General features: G+C 46.2%; 3 protein-coding genes across 3 annotated transcripts; all 3 read left to right on the top strand.

The window, feature by feature from the left end:
• Nucleotides 1–270: 270 nt before the first annotated feature.
• Nucleotides 271–1,999, top strand: HD556DRAFT_1440497 (uncharacterized protein; the record flags this gene model as incomplete). The annotated part of the gene is made up of 14 exons (XM_041306120.1): nt 271–346; nt 409–441; nt 492–511; nt 564–578; nt 632–670; nt 726–752; nt 813–826; nt 882–913; nt 975–1,037; nt 1,092–1,151; nt 1,210–1,344; nt 1,397–1,628; nt 1,686–1,743; nt 1,799–1,999. The coding sequence occupies 14 exons, from the start codon at nt 271–273 to the stop codon at nt 1,997–1,999; spliced, it is 1,005 nt and encodes a 334-aa protein (XP_041162966.1).
• Nucleotides 2,000–15,772: 13,773 nt separating this feature from the next.
• Nucleotides 15,773–17,155, top strand: HD556DRAFT_1232565 (uncharacterized protein; the record flags this gene model as incomplete). Its single annotated transcript, XM_041297519.1, has 3 exons — nt 15,773–15,836; nt 15,907–16,767; nt 16,818–17,155. Coding segments are annotated over 3 exons (1,263 nt in total), but the record flags the coding sequence as incomplete, so codon positions are not given.
• A 4,014-nt stretch (nt 17,156–21,169) lies between these two features.
• Nucleotides 21,170–22,770, top strand: HD556DRAFT_1306194 (uncharacterized protein; the record flags this gene model as incomplete). Its single annotated transcript, XM_041299882.1, has 14 exons — nt 21,170–21,211; nt 21,268–21,277; nt 21,335–21,354; nt 21,404–21,436; nt 21,486–21,582; nt 21,632–21,660; nt 21,702–21,825; nt 21,921–21,958; nt 22,016–22,088; nt 22,122–22,223; nt 22,280–22,485; nt 22,539–22,567; nt 22,623–22,642; nt 22,736–22,770. The coding sequence occupies 14 exons, from the start codon at nt 21,170–21,172 to the stop codon at nt 22,768–22,770; spliced, it is 858 nt and encodes a 285-aa protein (XP_041162964.1).
• Nucleotides 22,771–25,073: the final 2,303 nt, after the last annotated feature.

Here is a 25,073-nt window from a genome sequence, read left to right as displayed (position 1 = left end):
AACTTTTGATCTTGTTCAATCTTTTGTGGAGTTCAAGTGTTTCGCTCGTTCAGATGTTTTACGACCAACATCTACTATGATCACCTGGACTAATTTATCTTTCTTCGTGCAAAAATATCCACTTCGACCAATCAAAGCAGGAACGGTCATCATCGAATTCCCCAATCTCATGTCGCTGATCTACACACCGGGTGGTGGTATAACTAGCACGAATGCCATCGTATTACATCCATCAAGTTCGCCTCTCACCCACATCCATTCTCTACCAATATGACCGCCGTAATCTCAAATGATCCCACTTGGTGGTCGGCCATCGATGCATATCGGTTGGCCAGCTATTTTGGAGGTTCGTGGAGAACAGTCGGATCTTGAAGCTGACACACTCTAACCTTGGCTGTGGTTTCGCAGTTGCCGTCTTTGTTGCAGTGATGTATGATTGGGGTGAGCCTGATAACATTAAAAGACAGCTGACGTCTTATGATTATTTTCAGCACTTACATTCGGACAAGAGGTATGTCGATGGTATGACTGGAGTAGCCATCTCGCTGAGAATGGCTTTATAGGTGGAGCTCATCTGGGTGAGCAGAGTCTGGTGTCAGAGGAACACACACGAAAATACATCTGATGCCAGAGACAACAATGGTCCCTAATGACAGTTATGTATCTCGGTGTATGTGGCTTGTTTGCTGTGGTTGCCATGTTGTGCTGACTTGCAAGTACCCTAGGCACGTTACCTTGGAATCTTATACGCTGTGTATGTCCGGAAGGCTACACACTCGATGTTGTGCTAATTGTCTATCTCTCATAACCAGCCTGATCATTCTGAGTATGTCCCCTTAGTACATTCGCTGTCCGTGTTTATTCTGACCAACGACATATAGTCAGTGTTCCGACTATCTCATTGACAGATACTGTGAGTCTTCTGCACAGATGCTTGCTATTCCCCTCCAATTAACCGTGGTTCCCTGTAGCAGTGGGTGTGGTCATTTGCCAATTTCTTGGTTCACTAATGACTGCCATGCTATACTGCCACAGATGTGAGTCTGTTTGGAGTGTGGCACCCGAGGCCGATCACTGATCGGATTCGTCAGGCTGGATTATATACACCATAGGTGATTGGACGAATGTTGTGGTATTTGCGATGCTGTGGGGTAAGCTTTGCACTTGCGAGACCTCAGTGATATTAACTTGACTGAAACATGCTGCAAGTCATCATCATCGCTCGGTTGCATGCGATGTATCAAGGATCCAGAAAGATCCTGATACTTCTCATTGCCACCTTCCTGGCTATCAACACTTTCGATGCAGTGGCCGCTATAATGGCAGTGATGCATACTTCAGGGGGTGGGTCTAATTGTGAATGAAAATAAACGTGCATGAGACTCATTGATACCAGAGGAACTCATTCTCTCCGGCACTTATCAGTGCCAGCTTAACTATTCAAACGATATCCCACTTCTGAATTCGATTACTTGGATTCTTGCCATTGTATGGGAGGTCCTCACGCTATGTCTCGCAGTCTGGATTGCGATAAAACACTTCCGTGAACTGCGACAACATTCCGCAGGAGGGATTATCGAGGACTGTTTCACGGTGTTGATGAAAACTCACGCAGTTTACTTTGCGAGGTAAGCTCATATTGTGATTGTTGTTCCTTTTTTCCACTGACAGGTCGGACGTGGTAGCGTTGTTGCTGTTTCTGGCATCGAGCTCATTTTTGATTTATATCCAACATTCTTCGTGGTATGTCAATCTTTCACTTGCCTATGCACACTACCACAATTTATCATTTCTATAGTGCTTTTCCCTGGACGCTCAGATCATTTCTGGGGTTAGTCAGATTTTGGAGGTCGTGCAGATGTTTGTGTTGGGACCGCGCCTGATCCTTGGTGTCCGGGAATACTATGCCAAGCTCATGGCCGATTCTGACGCAGCAACTGGTATGACCTCAGTCGCTTTCCAGGAGCGCGTGGAAATATCGACTGGTAGTGGTGTGTGATAATCGGTGCAGTTAACGGTTGTCTGGTGCCCTCCAAAGAGCAGGGAAATTTGCTTTTATTTATTACCAATTTCTTGAAGGTATTGATTGGTGTTCCGAAGTAGATTTGAAGGAGAGATACAAATTTTTCGTCATATTATTTAGTCAAGTGATTTGCTATACGTGTTGATAATAGGGGAGCTCAAAGTTGAACACCCAACGTCTCAAGATCAGAGTCGATGTGCGGTCAGAATCTAACAGGTAAGACAAGTCTCAGTCTCTGGAAACAGAACTCTGCATTAACGAAATGTGTACCTAACAGGTAAGACAACTACATTGCGTTAGCGTTTGTATACGACAAGCTAAGGTATAGGTACTCACGTCTCAGTCTCTGGAAACAGAACTGAGACATTCATCTGCATGGGCGCTAGACTTTATACTGTGAGTAGTTTTTCTCGTTATATTAGAATGAAACTTGATATGTGTGCTGTTACAGTAACATTTTACCCCTATCTTCATTTCTCTTATCTCGCTTACAAATGGGCCGTCCATATCATGCTTATCTCTTATCTTCGCCAAGCGGGCTGTCCGCCTTATCTTTCTCCTTATCACGCTTCTATCTTGATAACCATTTACAAGCTCTGCTTGAACATTAGCTATATAGACTAGCTACCAACCGATTGTATTCTTTACTTTAATCTACTGGGTTTTACCTGGAACATTGTTCTTCAGTAAGGTCTCCAACCTTACTGTCTAAGAACCACTATTCTAAGGGAGTCAGCGACACTCGCCTTAGCCAGAACCCTTGATCTCTCAACCGAGAGTAGACCTCCGTCTATCTGGCACTTCGCCGATTGTCTATTCAGACACAGATAGCTCGACTTATCCCAGTCATAACAAAAGATTAAAGTCTTATAAACTGAACCGTTGCCATCTGCAACGAAACCAACACCACGACTTCGCTAACTCCCTTGATCGGAGCCTTGAACCTAGGAGCCCTACCAAATATCCCTCCTTTGAACGCCATGACAACCAAAGCCAAAGATATAGAACTTAAGATCGGCTCCCCCCGAATTTGATGGAGACCGAGAAGAATCCAAGAGATTCATGATGAAATGTCACGCGTACCTTGATATCAATGATCAAGTATACAACGAAGACAAGAAAAAGATCATCCTAGTGTTATCTTACATGACCAAAGGAAATGCAGCAATATGGGCAGAAGACTTCATGGAAGCAGCCCTAGACCCTAAGAGAAAAGATACCTCTGGCCAAATGATCGGTTACGGAACTTGGGCCACATTCAAAAAAGACTTCGACGAGGCCTTTAAACCCATGGATCCCGCTGGAACCGCTATGATGAAGATCCGAGGATTGGAAATGAGGGGAGATCTCCACACCTACATCTCCAACTACAAACTCCTCGCACACAGGGCAGGAATGTCCGAACAAGCCCCCCTGATCGAATTCTTCAGACAAGGTTTAGATTACGGACTTCAAGACAGCCTGCACCGTACCGGTGAAAGCCTTGACAACTTCGACACCGTGGTTAACACTTGTATCAACCTCGATAATGCTTTCCAAAGGTTGAAGGCCATTAAAAGAAAAGAAAGGCCCAACCAGCAGAAGAAGAAGAACTTCGGGAACAAGCACTATGTTCCCAGAAGAAGTGAGATATGGAAGTCGATCGTATAAGCCATCTATCAGACGCAGAGCTAAAGAAACACCTCAAAGAAGGAAGATGCTTCAAATGTCATCAAGTAGGACATCGCGCCAACGACACCTCTTTCCACCCTAGAGAAAGGGACCAGATCCGAAGAAATAAAGAAGAAGAAAGCAGCAGCGACGATGAAGTCGAAAGTCGCGCCCCCTCCTCCAGAAAAACACCTATCAGGAGGAAGAAGGAAAAGAACGAAGAAGACACCTCAAAAGGGAAAGCGCCAATCCGGAGGAAAACCATGAAAGTGAAAGAAGTCGAGGAAGAAGAAGATAGCGACTTTACTGAAGTAGAGTGTCGCTTCATGGAAGTGGATTTTTAGAAAGGGGAACTGCTTCGACGTCAGTACCCCCTATCCCTGTACGACTAATATGTTCTATCGGAACTAGAAATGAATTAAGAATTCCTGCATCCATTTTTTCCGATAAACGCGTACAAACCGTCGAAACGTCCATGATCATCGACTCCGGAGCATCCGGAACCTTCATAAGCGACGCCTTTTGTAAAAGGCACAAAATAAAAACCCACAAACTCTCTAGACCTTTCCCGGTCATCACTGCCGACGGATCAGACGCTCAAGGAGGACTCATCTCTCGCTATTGCGTACTCACGATCAAAATTGACCAACGAACCATGATCGGAAAGTTCAATATAGCAAAACTCGCCAAGCAAGACAAAATCCTCTTAGGATTCCCTTGGCTCGCGGCATTAAAACCTCAGATCGATTGGGAAGCCAAAACGGTATCACTCCCACCAACAAAAAGATCGTTGACTATAGAAAGAGATATCGATAGAAGACGACGAGGGAAATCCCTTCCACCACTCTTCAAGAAAACAAAGGAAATCAAAAAAGAAACGTCTCGAGTTTGGGTAAACTCCAAACTATGGAAGCCAATACAGGTGAAGGTGGCAATTAATGAAACCACCTCCCCCTATACCACCTCCGTAGAAGAAGTAATGGATGAAGAAATCCCTAACTATGACACTAAGGACAATGTTTGGTCAGAAAATTTCAAACCCCCGGTCCTCGATCCCCTAGCCTATCAGCTAGCCAACAATGAAGTACTCGTTGAATACGCCACAGATGGATCAACCGTACGCATCATCGAAGATATATCTTTTGATACCCCGCTCATTCGTGACGGAACATCGAAAACAGAACAAAACTTCGGAAAAACGAGTAATAAAGCCCAAGAATTCACAGTCACAGGAGAAATAGAAAAACAAAAGAAAACCTTTGAAGAACTCGTTCCCCCTTTTTTACACCAATACCGAGATGTTTTCGCCAAAGACGGTCTTAACAAAGTCCCACCCGAACGACCTGGTGTAGATCATCGCATCGATCTTAAACCAGGGTTCATACCCAAAACGTCAAAAATTTATCCGTTATCTGGGAAGGAACAAGAAGCTGTCAAAACCTTTATCGAAGAAAATACCAAGAAAGGTTTCATTGTCCCATCAAAGTCCCCTCAAGCCAGCGGGTTCTTTTTCATAGGAAAGAAAAGCGGAGAATTACGTCCCTGTCAAGATTACCGATATCTAAATGATTGGACCATATGGAACCAATACCCCCTCCCTTTGCCGAAATCTCTCATTGAACGACTCTATGACGCCAAATACTTCACAAAGATCGACATAAGGTCGGGGTACAATAACATTAGAATTCACCCTGAGGATTGCTGGAAGGCAGCATTTACGACAGAAGAAGGGTTGTTTGAACCAACAGTCATGTTCTTCGGACTGACAAACTCCCCAGCGACATTCCAAGCGTTTATGGCGAACCTCTGTCAGCAACAGATAAACGAGGGGTGGTTGGTCATTTATATGGACGACCTTTTGATCTTCTCGAAAGATCTTCAGCAACACCAGGCACGCACGATCGAAATCCTCAATATCCTTCGAAGAGAAAAGCTGTTTGTCAAACCAGAGAAATGCACTTTCAACACGAAAGAAGTAGAGTATCTTGGAATGATAATTCGACCCAGAGAAGTGGGTATGGAACCTGCTAAAGTAGACGGAATCAAGCACTGGCCAACCCCAGAAAACTTGAAAGATACACGGTCATTCTTAGGGTTTTGTAATTTCTACCGAGCATTCATCGCTCATTACTCCGATATCGCCCGACCCCTCATTGACCTCACAAAAAAGGACCACCCCTTTTTATGGACCAACGATTGCCAAAACGCCTTTGATCGTCTCAAAAACGCCTTTCTATCGCAACCAGTACTACGAAATCCTGACCCAACTCGACAATTCGCAATTGCTACTGATGCATCACTTGCAGCAACCGGGGCGGTGTTGTTACAAACCGATGAAAACGGGATGTACCATCCTTGCGGTTACTTGTCTCAATCACTCAACCCCGCAGAACGAAACTATGAAATCTTTGATAGAGAATTACTGGCGGTCATCCGGGCACTTTCGGAATGGCGCCACTACCTTGAAGCAAGCCCCCATGTCGTGATAGTATTCACGGATCATATGAACCTCCTGTACTTCCGCTCCACCCAGAAGTTAACTAGGAGACAAGCGCGTTGGCAGCTTATTTTATCAAACTTTCAGTTGGAGTTGCACCACGTTGCAGGTACTAAACTGGCTGCCCCCGATGCCCTATCACGACGCCCAGACCACTCATTCGGAAAAGACGATAACGAGAATCGCATTCTCCTCCCTGATACCATGTTCGTTCGATTGATCGACAACAACCTATCGGATAGCATCGCGCGCAACTCCGCCGACGATCCCATATATCAGAAAGCCGTACAGGCATTGGATGGGATATGCCTTCCCCCAATGAAATCTGCCCTCTCCGACTGGACATGCACCAATGGCGTCCTCTTTTATAAGCACAGGGCCTACGTACCGATGGCCCAACGGCATGATGTGTTATTCAAACACCATGATCACCCCACGGCAGGACACCCCGGCCGGTTCAAAACAGAAGAATTGGTGAAGCGGGATTTTTGGTGGCCCGCCATGGGAACCTATATTCGCAAATACGTTGACGGATGCGCGTTGTGCCAGCAGATGAAAGCTGACACACATCCGACCACCCCGCCTTTGCGGCCCATCCCCTCCGCTGCCACTCGCCCTTTTTCTCAGGTTTCCGTCGACCTCATCACCAACCTGCCATTATCGGGAGGCTTCGACTCTATCATGATCGTGGTAGACCATGGGCTTATGAAGGGGGTAATTATTTCACCATGTAACAAAAACATCACCTCAGAAGGAGTGGCCAAATTATTTCTCAAAAACGTATTCAAGAGATTTGGCCTCCATGATAAAGTAATCTCGGATAGAGGACCACAGTTCATTTCGAAATTCTCTCGAGAACTCGCCCGACTCCTCGGGTACCAGATCGCTGCATCAACTGCCTACCATCCCCAGACAGACGGACAAACGGAACGTCTCAACCAGGAACTGGAAACCTACCTTCGAATCTACTGCAGGAGTAACCCGTTAGAATGGGCCAACCACCTTCCCATCGCCGAATTCGTTCACAACCATCGAAAACATGACGCTAGAAATACCTCCCCGTTCTTCCTCATGATGGGCTATGAACCATGGGGAATTCCCCACATTTTACCTGTATCAGACACGCCTGCAGCAGAAGAAAGACTCAGGAACCTCCAGAAGATACGTGAAGAAGCACTCGCTTGCCACAGCATTGCGATGCAGAGAATGGCAGAAAGATCGCGCCATGGGAAATATCGACCATGGAAGATAGGAGATAAGGTATGGCTTACGGCCACCAATCTCCTGACATCGTTACCATCTAGGAAACTTGCGCCCAAGAGATATGGACCATTCGCTATCACCGCAGTCTTATCTCCTATCACGTTCACGTTGAAGCTTCCCAACCAATGGAAAGTTCACCCCACGTTCCATGCTTCTGAACTATCCTCCTATCACGAGACAGAGATACATGGACCAAACTACACCGAACCTCCACCTGACATTATCAATGGGGAAGAAGAATACGAAGTGGAAGCTATTCTTAGCCATAAGGGAACGGGTAAACGAAGACGCTATCTCGTATCATGGATAGGCTATTCTTCCGGAAGCAACGAGTGGATACCCAAAGAGAACTTGCGGAGTTCGAAAGAACTTTTGACAAGGTATAAAGGAAGACACAAGTCAAACTGAACGAACCATCCCCCTTGAACAAAGACATCCCAAGTATCATGACTCCCCCATTGACACCTTCCCCCACCGGATCATCCACATCTGCCTTCTCCCTTGAAAACTCCACGTACAAGAAAAACATCATTGACCTTGACGACGACGCCATCATCGAAACAACCCTCTTGTCCCTCCCTCACGCAATTGAACTAGAAAATCAACTCGCCAAAGAACCAGCGTTTGTCGCCGCCCCCATACTCTCCCAGATTCACGTCATACGCGCCACCGCCGCCCTTGAGCTCAAACTCAAAGAAATTGAGAACGATGCCCTCAGACTCGCCTGCCAACACCTCCAAAGACAAATTCGCAGTCTTGAGATTCAGCTTCTTCCTTCTGCTTTTAGCACTGTCTGCAAAACAGTTATACGAACTGTTGCAGAACGAAACAAAACCGAAATCGGTCGCCCGCCAAGCCCTTCTACTAGCGCTCCCCCCAACAGCATACTTGCTGCAGATACGACTAGAGAAGACCCTCAGCCTGCTGCTCAGCCAACACCAGCTGAAGAAGCATTACCCATCCCAGAACCCACCATCGTCTTTAAACAAAAGACCCGCAGTGGAGCCACGGTGCACGGAGTGTCGAAGACTAGAGCTTCTAAGGGAAAGAAGCGTGAAGTCATTGACCTCACCAAAACCCCCGACGTCATCACAGTAAAACAACCCCAGTTCTCCGCAGACAATTTCGTTTGTCGCGTCTGCAAGAAACTCGGACACCGCCACAAGAACTGTCCTGAATACCATTGCCACGTATGCCAAGGTCAAAAGCCTGGCCACCTCTCCATCTACTGCCCCTATGCCGCCAAGAAAGAGCAATTCCCGTTGGTCTACACTGACAAAGGCTTTTACGAAGCGCTGTCGGAATGGGAGGCTAAGAAAGATGAGGAACTTCGTGAGGAAATAGAACGAGCGAATCGGGAGTATGCGACTCGGTATGATGAGCCGGAGTTCTGCAACGCTGATGCAGACCCACTCTACTACGAACACATGGACGAGTATGTCAACACCGAAGAATATTGAAGCCGGAGACTTCAACCGTAGCAGTGGGGTAATGTTACAGTAACATTTTACCCCTATCTTCATTTCTCTTATCTCGCTTACAAATGGGCCGTCCATATCATGCTTATCTCTTATCTTCGCCAAGCGGGCTGTCCGCCTTATCTTTCTCCTTATCACGCTTCTATCTTGATAACCATTTACAAGCTCTGCTTGAACATTAGCTATATAGACTAGCTACCAACCGATTGTATTCTTTACTTTAATCTACTGGGTTTTACCTGGAACATTGTTCTTCAGTAAGGTCTCCAACCTTACTGTCTAAGAACCACTATTCTAAGGGAGTCAGCGACACTCGCCTTAGCCAGAACCCTTGATCTCTCAACCGAGAGTAGACCTCCGTCTATCTGGCACTTCGCCGATTGTCTATTCAGACACAGATAGCTCGACTTATCCCAGTCGTAACATGTGCAGCTTCGGAACCGATGTCACCTCTCCCTCATGCCTGCCATTCTCCCCTTGCGCTCGCACCCTCTATTCGACATCTTGTGCCTCGCTATTGGCTCCCTCAGTCTTCTTCGACTCGGACTCTTTGGACGACAACACTCCCCCTTGAGCACAAGCCAGTCCCATCAGGGCCCTGAGCTTTTGCAAACAGGGGCGTGGCACGGCCTTTGTGAATGCATCCACTACGTTCTCCTCTGTAGGGCAATAATGGAGCTTGAAGAGGCTGTCCTTGACGTGTGAACGGACAAAGTGGTACTGCAGATCTATGTGCTTGGTGCATGACTGAAATTTTCTGCTGGACGCAAGTGCTATAGCAGCTTGGTTATCGCACAGGATGGGGATGGGCTGTGTGGGGGCTTCATAGAGCTCTTTGATGAGAAGCCAGAGGTAGAGGAGCTCCCGAACAACACTGGTAAGTGCAATGTATTCGGCTTCTGCTGTGGACAAGGCGATTATGGGTTGCTTACGCGCACTCCAGGCTACAGCGCCTCCATTCAGGAGCACAATATAGCCTGACGTGGAGTGTCTATGGGCTTGTGAGGCCCAGTCTGCATTGACAAAGGCCTCTAGTCCTCCTTCGGTCTGGCTCAAGGTAAGTTCGAGGTTATCTGTACCCTTGAGGTAACATAGGGCACACTTTGCTGCCTCCCAATGGGCTCTGCCTGGGCTACGCATGAATTGTGACAAGCACGACACCACAAAGGCAATGTCCAGCCTTGTACTGGTTGCGGCGTACATCAATGAGCCTATGGCCCTTTGATAAGGTATGTCTCGCATGTCTTGCAGTTCCGAGTGCATCGCGGGGGACTGGTCTGACGAGAGGCTAACTCCAGGTTCCATTGGAGTTTGGACGTTCTTTGCATCGGCCAAGTGAAAACGCTCAATGAGAGTCGTGACATACGCCTTCTGTGACAAGGTTATAGTACGTGCAGTTCTATCCCCTGTTACCTTCAAACCTAACAACCAGCTTAGTTCTCCCAAGTCGGTGATTTTGAAGAATTGGTGCAGCTGGGACTTGAATTGGATGATGTGGGAGATATGGTTTGCCATGATGGCCATGTCATCCACGGACACTGTGATGACGACGTGCTCCTTCGAGGTACGTTTAAAGTACACAGCCTGGTTGACCTTCGAACGGCTGAAGCCCAGGTCAACAAATACTCCTGCTAGCTCCTCTGCCCACTCAAATCCAGCTTGCTTCAGTCCAGGTAGGCTCCTCTGAAGTTTCAACACCTTCCCCTCTTGCCCAGGCTTCAAATATCCAGGCGGTGGCCTCATGTAGATCTCTTCTTGGATGCTGGCATAAAGGTATGCACTTTTTATATCAACTTGATGAATCTCCCAGTCTTTCTGAGCTGCCATCATTAGCACCGTCTGAATGGTGGTCATATTCGTGGTGGGCGCGAACATTTCGAAGTAATCAACTCCGTAGCGTTGGCATTGGCCATTGGTGACTAGGCAAGCTCGTAACTTGAGCTTCTCTCCATCGGGTCCATGTTTCGTGGCCAGAACGAAATGGCAGGGAATAATGTTGGCGCCTCGAGGTGGGCCATCACTTCCCATGTACCTAACTTCTCAAGCTGACTTATTTTGTAATCCAGTGCTTCTTGCCACTCAACTCCATCCAGGCCATTCAGCGCCTGGCGAAGTGTAGGTTCTGGCTCTGCGGCAGCCAATGCAAGGTGAATGTGTCTCTCTTCGTCCAGCAGGTCCAACTCTGATGCCTCCAACAGGGAATCTAAAGCTAGGGATGCGGTCTCCCCCTCATTGAGGGCTGCATAATATCCTGGAGGTGGCCTGGTGTGGGTGGTCCTTGGAGCTGGTGGGGTTAAGGGACATTGGGGTACTCTGGCTGGAGTAGCAGGTGGCGGGATAGGCTGAATGACTGGTATGTTATTACTGCTGCTGCTGTTATATTCATCGTACCGCATGACATTGGAATCCCCCTCGTTCAGGGTATCCTCGGCCACTGTGACCTCCCTAGGTGCAAAGGTAAGGTTTCTTTCAACCGAAACCCTGCGCTTACCTGGCCAGTACACTCTGTAGCCTTTGCTCTCCACGTCCACTCCTACAAAGACTCCCTCCTCTGCCTTCGACTCGAGCTTCCCTGCGTCATGCAGGTGGACATAGACCTTCGTGCCAAATTTGTGTGCTTGGACAAGGCTGGGCTTAGTCTTTCGGACGAGCTCGAATGGGGTGGTATCTGGGGTTGCACTTGATGGTAAGCGGTTTTTCAACCATGTCGCATAATTGATTGCTTCAGCCCACAGATACTTTGGCAAGTCCTTCATTATGAGCATGGCCCTTGCATGTCCCACCAGGGTCCGGTTCAGATGTTCGGCTACGCTGTTCTGCTGAGGTGAGTCGTGGATGGTCAACTGGCGCTCGATACCTTGCTGATGCAGGTACTGGTCGAATTCGACGGACAGATACTCTCCCCCTCGATCCGAACGGACCTTCTTCAGACGGATGCCAGGACTCTGGCGTCCCAACCATGCCTCATAGGCCTTAAAAGCGGTAAGAGCCTCGCTCTTGAGCTTTAGGAAGTGGAGTTTGGTTTGACGACTATAGTCATCAGTGAAGCTGATATAATACAGGCTCCCACTGATACTGGTCGTCTGGGCCGGCCCCCACAAGTCCGTGTGGACAAGGCATAGGTGAGTGCCTGGCTGTTGCTCTCATTGGGGAATGGTTTCCGTGCTGACTTTGCCTTGGTGCAGGCTTCACAGAACTTGGGCTTCGAGCTTTGGTCTAGCTCGAGGCCCATTATCAGACCCTTCTTCACGGCATCTGCTGCTGTAGTCTGGGACACATGTCCCAAGACTTTATGCAGCTCACTAACGGTAAGCTTGCCTTTAGCAATGTTGGCGTGATGCTGACGTGGCTTCCCTGCTGTCACGCTGTACAGCCCTTCAACCTGGGGTATTTCGGCTATGACACGGCACTTGGGTCCTTGCGACAGGACCTTGCACATCCGTCCCTCGAAGAGGACAGCCATCCCAGCAGCCACAATGCAATTGGTGGAAATGAGGGTGAAGGCCATAGCAGGTGCATACAGTGTGTTTCTCACTGAGAGGCAACTCTAGCTCAACGTCTCCTCGACCTACAGCACTCAGACTGGAGCCATCGGCAGTGTGGATCTCCTGGGGGGGTATGGAGGTGAAGTTGGTGAACTTCGCCTGGTCTGGGCAGAAGTGTGAGGTAGCACCGGAGTCGACAATGGCCCCGCATCTATCTGCAGGTACCCTGAGGTCCTTGGCAATATTCACCAAGTCAGATGACACGAATGTGTACTCCTGGGACGTGGACTCTGCAGCTGAATTTGCGGTCTCGTTTCGGCCCTTCTCACCCTTCCGTCGTTGCTGATTTGGGCCTTGGCCCTCCTTTCCCCCTCCAGGTCTCCAACAGTCTGTTTTATAGTGACCTTTGCGGTCACAGTTATAACAGGTGATGTCCACATTAGCTTTGCTTGACGTGGCTGACCTCTTCCCTTTGTCTTTAGACTCGCGCGCATTCAATGTGGTGCCTGCGCTACCCTTCTTACCAGGACGCTTTTCGGTGAGCTGACGGTGCTCGTATTCCTCTGTTATGATACTGATTAGTTCATAGGAGGACAAGGGAGTCTTAGTGATCTTGGCGGCCACATTTATGGACGACAAAAGAGGGTGATAGGATTCGGGGAGTGAGCCGAGAATGATGGCATGGAAGTCCGTATTGAGGATCCCCGCACCCATGCCTGCAAGTAGCTCACGCAGGTGCATCATCTTGGAGAAGTGGGCTCTAATGTCTCCTCCCTCCTCGCACCTCGTCTCCTGCAGACGACGGCATATATTGATCTGGACGAGCTCAGTCTTGTCTTCATGGATCTGGCAGATCTCCTCCCAGACCTCCGATGCAGACTTGAACTTTTGGACGCGCAGCAAGAGTCGGTCCGTTATAGTACTGAAGATCTGCTGCTTGACCAGTGAGTTCTTTTGGTCGTACTCGTCTATTTTCTTATCGCGCTCGTCGATCTCCTTTTGTGAGGCAGTTGAACTGTCCAGTTTCTCCAGTACTCCTGATACCTTGCCTATGAGGTAGGGTAATGGCTCGATGGCACAACCATCTGCATATTGCATCAAACCTCGGGCACTTATCGCCGTCAACATTCTCTCCTTGTAGGTAATCCAATTCGTGCCATCTTCGGCAAGTTTGGGGACGTTGAACAATGAGGACGTAGTGCTGGGGAGTGTATTATCGACGGTCATGTCAGGGCTCATAACCTCTCAAGATCAGAGTCGATGTGCGGTCAGAATCTAACAGGTAAGACAAGTCTCAGTCTCTGGAAACAGAACTCTGCATTAACGAAATGTGTACCTAACAGGTAAGACAACTACATTGCGTTAGCGTTTGTATACGACAAGCTAAGGTATAGGTACTCACGTCTCAGTCTCTGGAAACAGAACTGAGACATTCATCTGCATGGGCGCTAGACTTTATACTGTGAGTAGTTTTTCTCGTTATATTAGAATGAAACTTGATACGTGTGCAGCTTCGGGGCCGATGTCACCTCTCCCTCATGCCTGCCATTCTCCCCTTGCGCTCGCACCCTCTATTCGACATCTTGTGCCTCGCTATCGGCTCTCTCGGTCTTCTTCGACTCGGACTCTTCGGACGACAACACAACACCCAACACCCAACACCCAACACCTAACACCCAACCTTGTGACCTAACTAGAATAAATAGAAATAAATACAACACAAACCCTAATAAGCCCTACACATTACATCATCATCCCACACGAAATAAATCAATAAGCATCATTAATATTGTCACTGAAGATAATCAATTACATGGCTCGTACAAGTCTAATCTACAAAACTACATCCTGTATATGATGTTATGAAGCATCCTTCAGCCACCACGGACCCCAGAAGAGGCTGTCCATGAATTTAACCTTGCATTCAGACATGGCACATCAGTAAACTAAAACAAGCTGTACAGAGCTGTACAGTATCCCAGCTCCCTAGCTTGGTCCCTACTACCTAGCTTGTTACAGTAGCAGACTATTTTGTCAATCTCTGTACAGATGCCCACAGACATGCCCAGCAAGCACAAAACAGCTCTCAAATAGTACTGATCTCCTCTGTCTATGTCTGTACAGACCCTCACAGATCACTCAAAGAACGTGATTTGTACAGACAACTTGCTCCTGGTCATGGTATTCACTCTATACAATAGGATAGCCACAAAAATATATTGAATCTCGCATGCAGATGCATGAAAGCACATAACAGTAGTGGTGGATATAACAATCAAGAGAAATGATACAGAATATGATATGGGTGAGTAATTCGAGCACAGATCAGCAGCACGATTTAGTCCAGAATCACCTGGAGGTGGTTGTGTCTTGCCTCCAGAAAATATTATTTCTGAGTATGATGTCATAATGATGTCATATAGCTCCACAGAAAGTTCTAGACTATTCTGTTGGAAATTATGATGTAATGTATGAAGTCATAATGATGTCATAGGCTCTAGAATATTCTAGCCCCACTATGATGTCATCTCTGATGTCATTGCTCCATCTTTTATTTGTATTTTATACTTTTATTGGGTTTCACCCAATATTCTGATTGGTTCTCTCTTTATTTTATTGTTTGTGAACCTACATTACTTTCCCACACAAAATGTATATAAGGGGAGCCCATTCTCCCCCAAAAAAATAGAGATCCCTCTTCTAGGAAATTTTCTTCTCAGAGAAACCCCTCAGTTGAACAAGACATCTCACTTGTAAAGATCTCCCACTTGTAGCAGAACAAGTGCAGGGAAACATATCCCTTGAGAATACAAGTTTCTTACGATAAGAAGCTTACATTACTGTTTATTTGACCAACCAGTCTTTGGTCCACATGATTTTAGAGACCGTTGTCTCTCCTGTTTTACTGTTTAATTGACCAACTCGTGCCTTGGTCAACGTGATTATTCTTGAGACCATTGTCTCACCAGTGCTATTTGTGCCTATTTGACCAACCAGTCTTTGGTCAACATGATATTACAGAGACCCCTTTGTCTCTACTCCTATTCGTGCCTATTTGACCAACTCGTGCCTTGGTCAAATCTACCCAGTTCATTTCAGTGCCTAGAACGTGCAATCTAGGCAAAGTTATTTGTACTTCAGACCACAGTTCTGAATCTAGGTAGCAAATCCTAGATAAAGCAATTGGAGGTACACATAAAAGCTCCGGCTAAGTTGATCACCTGATTGGTTTAGCGAGCCTCCCAAGAACTCACACGTTATCTACCACGAAAACTAGAAAAGTCGTAGACCGTGTTAATCGAGGACTGGCAAGAAGTCTTATCCAAGTGTAATTGTGGTGTCATTAAATTCTTACACGCTTTATGTAAGACCCTCGGTTATTAAGACAACGGGTATAGAACATAAAGAAATGCAACACGTCTTCGTTGGTCTGCTTGCTGGTGCTGTCCCAAGGTAAAGTTTAGTAAGCCATGCTGCTGACATAATCATTGATTTCATTTGCTAGTTGAGTCTTAGTGGTTGCGCGAGCCATTCTAGACTTTTCATATTACGCACAACTTCGAATGCACACTGTTGATTCCCTCGATGGTCTGGAGAGCGCGCTTGCGGTGTTTCACACCAACAAGGACATCCTTCAAGAGCTTGAAGTTCATGATCACTTTAATATTCCTAAACTCCATCAAATCTCACACTTCGTTAAGTCAATCACTCCATTTGGTTCCACTGATGGTTTCAACACTGAGCTTCCCGAACGTTTACATACCGATTTTGCCAAAGACGCCTATCGTGCCAGCAACAAACATGACTACGAGGAGCAAATGGCCTTATGGCTTCAATGGCAAGAAGCCATATTCCTGCGTAGTTCTTACCTTGATTGGTTGTCAGAACGCTCTCAGTCAGCCACAGTGTCCAGTTACACAGATCCCAACCGCAGATATGACTTGGATTCAGACTCAGACGCCGAGATTGAAGAGTTGCGCAGCACTGCCCCCACAAATGCAAGTCCGTCACTTCCTATTGATGTGGTCCATATTCTCGCCAAAACTCCTGCACACCCTCGGCAGTCTGTTGATCACCTCATCACCGCACATGGCACCACCATGTTTCTCCCTGCCCTCAAATCTTTCCTGCATGAGCACATACCATGCAACAACATCATCCCCGGTCCACATGACCAGTTTGATGTTTATCGACAAGTCGTCATAGTTACTCCCCCTGATCCACGCGCCAGTGACTCACCAAAGTGGTTGCGCATTAGAGCGACACCTGAAGTGCAGCCTGGTCCTGGCCAGAAACATGGGACCCCCGCTAGATTTGATATGGCACTGATAAGTGATGGTGTTAGGACATCGAATTTGCGGACATTCGAAGGTAAGCAATGGTTACTATTCAAGGCCTTGCAACTGAAATGGATACTGTAGGTGTGCGAGTTGCGCAAGTTCGTGTTATATTCACCTTGCCTCATCAGTTTCAAGTTGGGAGTGGCCCACTAGCTTACGTCAAGTGGTTCACGCCGCTTCGGGAGCCAGATCCCTCCTGTGGCCTGCATCAAGTGTCACGTTCGACTCATCAGCTGCAACAGAATGCAGCCGTGATACATCTAGATAAAATCGTTTGTCCGTGTCACCTTATTCCAAAGTTGGGTCCGTCTGTTGACCCCAGGTGGATGAGTGCGAACGTCTATGAGATGGCACATGATTTTTATTTGAATACTTTTATTGACCTTGAGACTTTTTGTATTTCTGCTCGTAGTGTCTAGATCTACTACTACTGCTACTACACTACAATGACTACAGGTTGCTACTACCGCCAACTGTTGCTCTACATAGTCCTAGTTCTGGCTACACCAGGTATGTAGTACTTGTTAAGGTCGTACTCTCATAGGATCGGATCCGAAGGACTTCGGCCTCAGCTCGTACGCTGTGCCCCTTTCCCAAGTACTGTCCCTTATTTCAGAGACTAACGATAACGCGTCCGAAGGTCCGGACGGGTCTCGTAGTTATATCCGGATGACTTCCGGATATCGGAAACACGTATAAGACTAATCCGGACGGATCCGGACTAGAAACAAACAGAGTATAGACTATCCGAAGATAGAGGCGGAGACGTAGACTATCGGAATCGATCCGAAGTCTCAGAGATCGACAAGAGTTGATTAGACTCAAGTCCGGAGGACAGAAAGAGGACAAACTAAGATGATATTCGAACTGAGGTAGTACTACAGAAAATATACATGGGTTTATATACTAAGAGGATAACGGAAGGATCAATAAGCAAAGGTCCGAGGCTATGTACGAAGCATATGCAAAGCTTATCAAACACGAGTCGGAAATGAAGCATAGGATAACGGATCAGTAATCATACCGGTAATAAGTATAACCGAGACACCGGGAAGAGGAAATACCGAATAGGCTGTGTTTAACATTATATGAACAGGAAATGAATTAAGAAGCTTATCGAATATCGGACCGGACGCGGATCTATGCATCGGACCGGACCGGATCTAAGGGTCCGAAGTCCGGAAGAGAAGCGTGAATATATGGGATATGACAGTACTATATAGTAGCCTGGTTGCCTACATAGTACTACACCGCCTATGTAGCACTATATAGCTGCCACTATGACTCTGATGATTTGGTATTTTTCCTGATGAAACGGCCCCTGGAGCCCCCAGGACAACACCCCATGACCGGAAATGACACTATAAGGCTACGGGGAGGTTGCTTCATCAGGAAATCACTGAGTTCCTTATTTGCTCCTTATTCTCCTTAATTTGCACGATAAGGTCACTCGAAAATAAGGAGAATAAGGAGATCCATTTCCTTAAACTAAGGTGCTTTCCTTAAAATAAGGCACTTTTCCTTAAACTAAGGCAGATAAGGAGATCAAAAAATACTATTATTTCGAGACATAGACTAAGTACACTAAGGTGAATACATGAGTTCAAGGCGCCCTATGAAAATCTCCAAAAAAAAACACGTCTGAAAATGAGCAATGATAGCGGGAGCAGGAACCAATATGTGATTAATGATTCAAGGGGGAAGGAGGAATAAGTGCGCATGTACCAAGTAGCCAATCAAGTCCTATCAAATATATAGCATCAGTGAGAAAATCTCGAGCTCAAATGAGGATCGACACACTCACATAATGTAGTGCTGCCGTGGTGCGGTTCTACCAGAGTCGATGTTATGTTTGCAGTGTCCGAGAATGCAAATGTGTCAATCTTCACTGCAGGATTCTCTGAAAGGTGGAAAGCCCGCAGAATAAGAGCTGTGGTGATGGAGACCGACCGATTCATGATATGTTGACCAGGACACACTCTGATATTTTCAAGTAAGGCATGAGGAATGGTCAAGAGATAAACGATACCACTCACCAGCGGCCAAAGCCAAAAGTAAAAAATCGGAGATCACTGCACACACAACCTGCATTGTCAGTGAAAGGTGGGTCGTTCATTATCGCGTCATCACAACTCAAATAAGACGTACCTCCAAGACTGACAGGTCTCTACCTGAGACTCTTGAGCATGAACGCGGTAACCTGTGGCAGCATGTCAGGATCTGTATGTGAAGTCGGAGTAATTTTTCCATAGATGAAGGAGTGAAATCTCTCACCAGAGCCCTCAAGCAGCACTCCCAACCCATCAGCCAACGTCTCTTGCACCGAAATAGAACATGGGCAATCGGCAACATTTGCTCCCTCTTTTTCCATGATATCCACTGCAGCCTATGACGTGATCTACTTCATGCCTGGATAGACAATGAAACATTTTATGCTGACCTGATGCCGTCCTATAGTCACGAAAATCCTATGGCTGAGCGAGAACACAGGTCCATATTGTTCTGTCCGTCTCGCGAATTGAAACGGCACACTGTGTAAGGGGTTAGATAGAGATCATGTTGGTGGTACGAGTGCAGAATTTGCAGATGTCAAGGATCCCAGAAGTCGAAGTCGTCACATGAACAAACATATACAAATATTGGACTTAGAGCAGTTTCGAACCATTTCGCCACCTTGACCACCTTATTTTCCTTAGCCACCTTAATTCCATTTTTTAAGTAATCTAAGGAACAAAAAGAAAAATAAGGAACTCGGTGATTTCCTGATGTTGGCACCTCCGCAGCATTGCTGATGCATGCGAGGACTTCGGTGGTCACCCCAATTTGTTGGTGGGACTTATACTTCTTCACAGCGAAGGCAGCTTGTTGTATATAAGTTTGATTTTTTTGTAAAAATTTGAAACATCCCCGCAAAAAACCTGAAAATGGTAAAAACAGTGTATTTTGGGCATGTTCCTTCCTAAAATGTCTATGGAGTCGCAGTAATGCATTTCTGAGGTTGTACAGAGGCACTGCATTTGAGCTTCTTACACTGTAGGTTAGGCAGAGTTAGGCATAGGCGAAGTTAGGCGGCTATGTCAGAAATTCCTAATTTAGATTTCAACACCTTGTAAGGCATTTCAAGGTTCAAAGGCAAAATGGCCTTTGAAATGGGTTTAAATAATAGAGTCGTACTTAAAATTGCCATAGAAATGTAGTTAAAATGGCATTGCAACAGATTGCAACGGGCCTTGCAATGGTACGGCACGTTGCAATTTGGTTGCCATATTATTGCAATATATTAAATTCCTTGCAAATTTGTTTCAAGAATACCTCATTGCAACCACTTTTGGAAATTTGCGACATACTTTGAGCCACCCTATAGAATGATGACTAAGCTACGCGAAACGCGTATGTACTAGTACCTTGAACGTTGACGTTGAACACGTGTAGACTACTTGTTGTTTTCTACTCCGAGTCTTCAGATTATGCGCGTGTCTTCGTCCGTTGTCCAATCTGTGTGCGCCCTTTGTCCGCCTCTCAGATCTCTCACAGGATCGCTGTGAGACAACCACCGAAATTGTCCTCTAATTTTTTGCAAGTTCTCAAATTTTGCATCGGGCTACCGGTGCCGCAATCAAATGATGATCAAGTGCACAATGCATGATGTTGGACTGCGCGGTGCTGTTCAGGAGAATATCTGTGCCATGACACTAGTGGCATATTGGCGCAGTGATCATCTCCTCCAACAAGCATTTCCGACATACTAATGCACATACGCGAGCAAAGAAGCCATGTTGATCGTGGCATACAATCTCGATGGATTATACTCTCGTGGTCTAATTTTGTGCGTTGTGACCTACATACTACCAATAAGGTGGTCGTGAAATTACTCGATATGGACACTCACGCTTGACCCTTGTCATCTAGATCATCCCTACATGGCTTGCACCGAGGTCCGAGGAAGCTTTCAGAGGGGGTGACGGATTATAGCTCATTGACCACCAGAAGATGATGATCAAACATGAGTTGAACCGCGCAGAGATCATGATGCTTAGCATTTGATGTAGGAAATCAGCTCACAGTTGTTCCGCATAGTGTACGGGCGTTGCAGTTCTTCCATTTGCATCAAACTGTAACCACCAATGGAGCAGAACATATTCATTTCGACACGAATGGCATGGTTTTCTTCTCTGAGTTTCAAATTCACCCTTTTGCCAGCGAGCAACTGCTTATGGGGCAATCCCAGTACTCTGCATTTGCTACATTGGAAATCCATCGCCAGTTTCGCGACACGGATAGGACCTGCTATTGGTTTTGACTGAATCACCATGTGCAGTCTAATTTGATCTCGCACGGTGACACGGCGAATGCACAGTTCCGAAATCATGCAAATTCAGATCTTGGAAATATATAAGAGCGAATTCTGGAACCTTATCTAGTACGAGCGTGCAATGGTCGCACCCCTCGAGAATACAGGTATTCAGACGGCGAAGGTAAGAATTCCCGAATCTGTTTTCCAGATGATGTTTATTGACTGCAACTGCTCTAGTATTGCAATGGTACGTGGACTTCATACATACAGGGGTTTACACCATTGTCATCCTGAATATGTGCAGTGGCCGGTCTAGGAGTTTTGGTAGGTCTATATACAAATCACGGACAATAACCCCTCTTATGCTTCCTAGATTTTTGACTATTTCTTAATGCTCAAACCTGAAGTGAGCATTTCTTTGTCAAGTTCGAACATCTCTTGACAAATGTCACAAGATTCGATGGACATGGAACAGGCGCTGGAACGTCGCTCGTGTTCTTTTCGTAATCTTATGCTACATGGCCTTTGTAGCAGCCGGCATGACTTCATACGGTGAGCAACTACCTGTATCTCCTGGTACATGACATTGACGAGTGATTAGCTATCCTTGCTACACGAGCGAACGAGAATGTTAGTGTGTCTTGTTTACGTGGTTGTTGTATGACCTGAAGGACGACAAATACAGTGCTCGAACTTCAGCAGGGCTTCAAATGGTGATCGATATCCTGAACATTCAGCGTCTTGTCACTGATTTCACTACAGCAATTCATATCATCAGTATTGTAGCTGCTGAAGGTTCGCTCCATTCCTGTAGTGTCGACGTCTTCTGAGCCTTATATCTATCTCTCATAGGTCTTCTGATTATTCGTACATATGCGTACTGGAAACAGAGCAAGAAGCTTTGGCAGTCTTACTGGTCTTGGCAGCAGTACGTTGGTCTGGTCATGCATGCTCACACTCATCGTCTGTTGATATCGCAATGTAGATTTGCATTGCGTGTGGTGTCGGTCTCACAGATTTTGTCGGTAGCCTACTAGTGGTGCCTGTAAACCCTTCAGGTGGGTTTGCATTATTTTCTTTCCTTGTTGTAGACGACAAATGTGCTTTTCAAGTTCCCCCCATAAGCAACTGCACTTTTCAAGTGAATCCGGGCAGTGCCATTCAATATGGCTTTCTTATAGCCTACGAACTATGTAAGGATATCTCGTCCATTCCATCGCGGCACAACTTTTCAATCCCGTTCACCTAGTGCTGTTGTCTTTGATGGTGTTCAAGAGATATAAGGACTACAGAGATTATAACAGTCGTCTGATGAGAGTAGTCTTCCAGGGCGGAATGCGGTATATGACTGCCATGATCTGTGTGGTGACCTTTTTTCAATTTAACATGTCCCGTGCTGAAGCGCTTGTTGCAGTCGTTTCTGTGGCCAATATAGTGATCACGTCTGCGGTGCCAGTAAGTTGCATATTGTATGCGCTCATTTGACAAATTTTGTTAATTTGGGCAAGATATCATACTATAGCGAGATGATGGACTTGTGCGTGGCAATTCGTTTAATGTGGTCTAATAAAATCACTGATGCATTGTGGCAGACCACAAGTTGTCCTCCATAGTATGTTTGCATCTCGTGTGCTGTTTGATCTGCGTGAAAGTGACCAGCATGATTTGGATTTAACAACATTACAATTGTCGACATTTCGTCCAGCTCAGCAGGACCAAAGGCCTACTTCATTTGATTGATTATATCACATAGTCATGATATGGTTGGTCCATCAGAATGTAGACGTAACATACAAGAGAGTTTGCCTAACTAACGACAACGTGATTTGAAGTGACCAAGGTCTGTGATGCCTGGTAAAAGAGGTGGAAGGAACGACAAGGATAATTAAGATGGACATGCGGATATAAATATAGACATGTTTGGGATTGTTGCTGAAGCACTACTGGGGGATACATGTACCCTATTAAGCGATGTGATATGAAGGCCGTGATCCTTCAGCCGAGACTCGGCGCCTTTGTGGAGTCGGGGGAATTTGAAGGAATCCAGGGTGCTAACGGACACGAAACATAAAACAACAACAACTTGTTGACGTGGCTCAAAACGGCGACAAGGGACGCACCTAGGAACGGACATGCAGGCACCAGCACCAGTAATAGTGCAGGAGTCGAGTATCTGCTGCTTGAGGTCAGGCTGTGGACTTGAAGTGTGCTGTATTGCAAATTGTTATAAGAATAGACTGGACGAGAATTTCAGTATGCACAAGTGATAGAATATTTCAAACAAAATCATTTGACACGAGTCGCTCTGAGCAGAACAAACATTGGAGCATGACTAACATGAAAAAGTCACCAGGTTGGTGGGTGCCATGGGTAGGCTTTGAAAGTGATGGGTGTGGTTGCGGAGGACTGAGTAGGTGGTGTTGGTGACAGTCGAGTCCGAAAATGCAAGTTGAAGATGGGATTATTGAATGCGTGGAAGCTCACGTTTTCCACGGGAATGCATTCCAGAGTCGTGGCCTGTACCGACGCGCAAGCTTAGTTGGGGCAGAATGCAAGGTAATGATATCGAGTCAAGTGGGAAGTTTTGTACAGTATCATAACACAGCTGTACATCAAACAGCGCAAACTAAAAGTCCTACTCACTACCTTCTGACATTTGCCACATTGCCAATTAATATTAATAGTACTACATAGTATTACAGGAATGAGAATGTACAATGTGGTGAGTTATTAGTGTTATTTTGATGATAACATGGGCTATGCTAATTCCATCGTGTCATATCGATGAATCCCACTAGGATGCTGTTCAATACTCCAAAGTGGCATGCACAACTACGCATGCGGCGACCAATCACCGGAGTGGAAAATTAGGTGGAATAGGGAAAGCAGCGCATAGGATTAAATGGTGAACATTGAGGATTGTGCATTTGCAGCCTGGAGGTGAGTTGACTATGACATTGTGGCAGTCACTTCATATCCAACTTCTACGCTAGCTCGCCAATGTTCTGTGGCATAAGGGCCATACCTGGATCTCTTTCTCCCTATGCGTTCACATTCCTGTTTGTAATCTAGGGATGATGTTACATTCTACGCGCGTCAACTACGGATCATGAATCAGGCCTCAGGCTGTGTCATTGATGCAAATCAAGTGCGGTGCGCCTTGTATCAGTTCCATACTTATCATTTAATGACATCCTTATATGAATAGTCAATCACTGAGGTGGAGGGCTAGAAGATGAGAAGGTGGCACATGCTCAGGAAACGAAGGAGCAGGGCGTTGAAAGACGTGCTTGAGGGGGTTGTATGGGTGAGTCCTCTGTCTGCTTCGTTTGGACCTTCCTTGTCTTACATTCTAACCTCATCGAGCGGCCTCGGAGGTGCCGTCACATTCAGGCATGCGAAGCAGAGACTACTGATGCCCATCGAAAGTCATTGAGATAGCAAGCTTTTCCCAAGGTCACATCACACCGAGGCCATTGTTAGACAAAGTTGTACATTGGATTTCAGTTGATTTAGCGTCGAGGGGTGTGCCCTGGCAGCTTTGTGGCCGAGGTGAGTTGTTGTTACAATCAAGTACCCTGAGATTGAGGCTCGTCGCTCAGGTTTTACGATATCAACTGGTACAGTTTGAAGAGCAACAAATCAGGCCTCATGCAGTCATGACAGTGCGTCTGAGTCTTCTTTTCCCATCTCTCAGCGCTGTCTTTATTTAGAGATGGCATTGCATCCGAATTCAACAGATATCAATCATAGATTCTCGATCAGGATGTCACCACAGCACTCAATTAGTATGTCTCTAGCTGTGTAAACCGATACCTGGCCATTTTGCCAAGTAAATCGAAGATTCTGCAGTCACCATTTTTCGCATCCCTATGAGACAAAAATCCGATAATCGAGGCAGAGAGCAAGGAGGTACGCATGTATTTTGAAGTACTTCAATCTCTTACCATATTCCAGTATTCCGCTCTCGCAACTGCTTGACGACCAACATCTACGTTGAGTGCCTAAATTTAGTTTATCTTTCTTCATGTGAAAATACTTAT

This window comes from Suillus plorans (genome assembly GCF_016647745.1).
Source record: "Suillus plorans strain S12 chromosome Unknown HD556scaffold_14, whole genome shotgun sequence".
Lineage (NCBI taxonomy): Eukaryota > Fungi > Basidiomycota > Agaricomycetes > Boletales > Suillaceae > Suillus > Suillus plorans.
The sequence above is the reverse complement of the archived record's forward strand: the minus strand, read 5'-3'. Positions and strand labels throughout refer to the sequence as shown.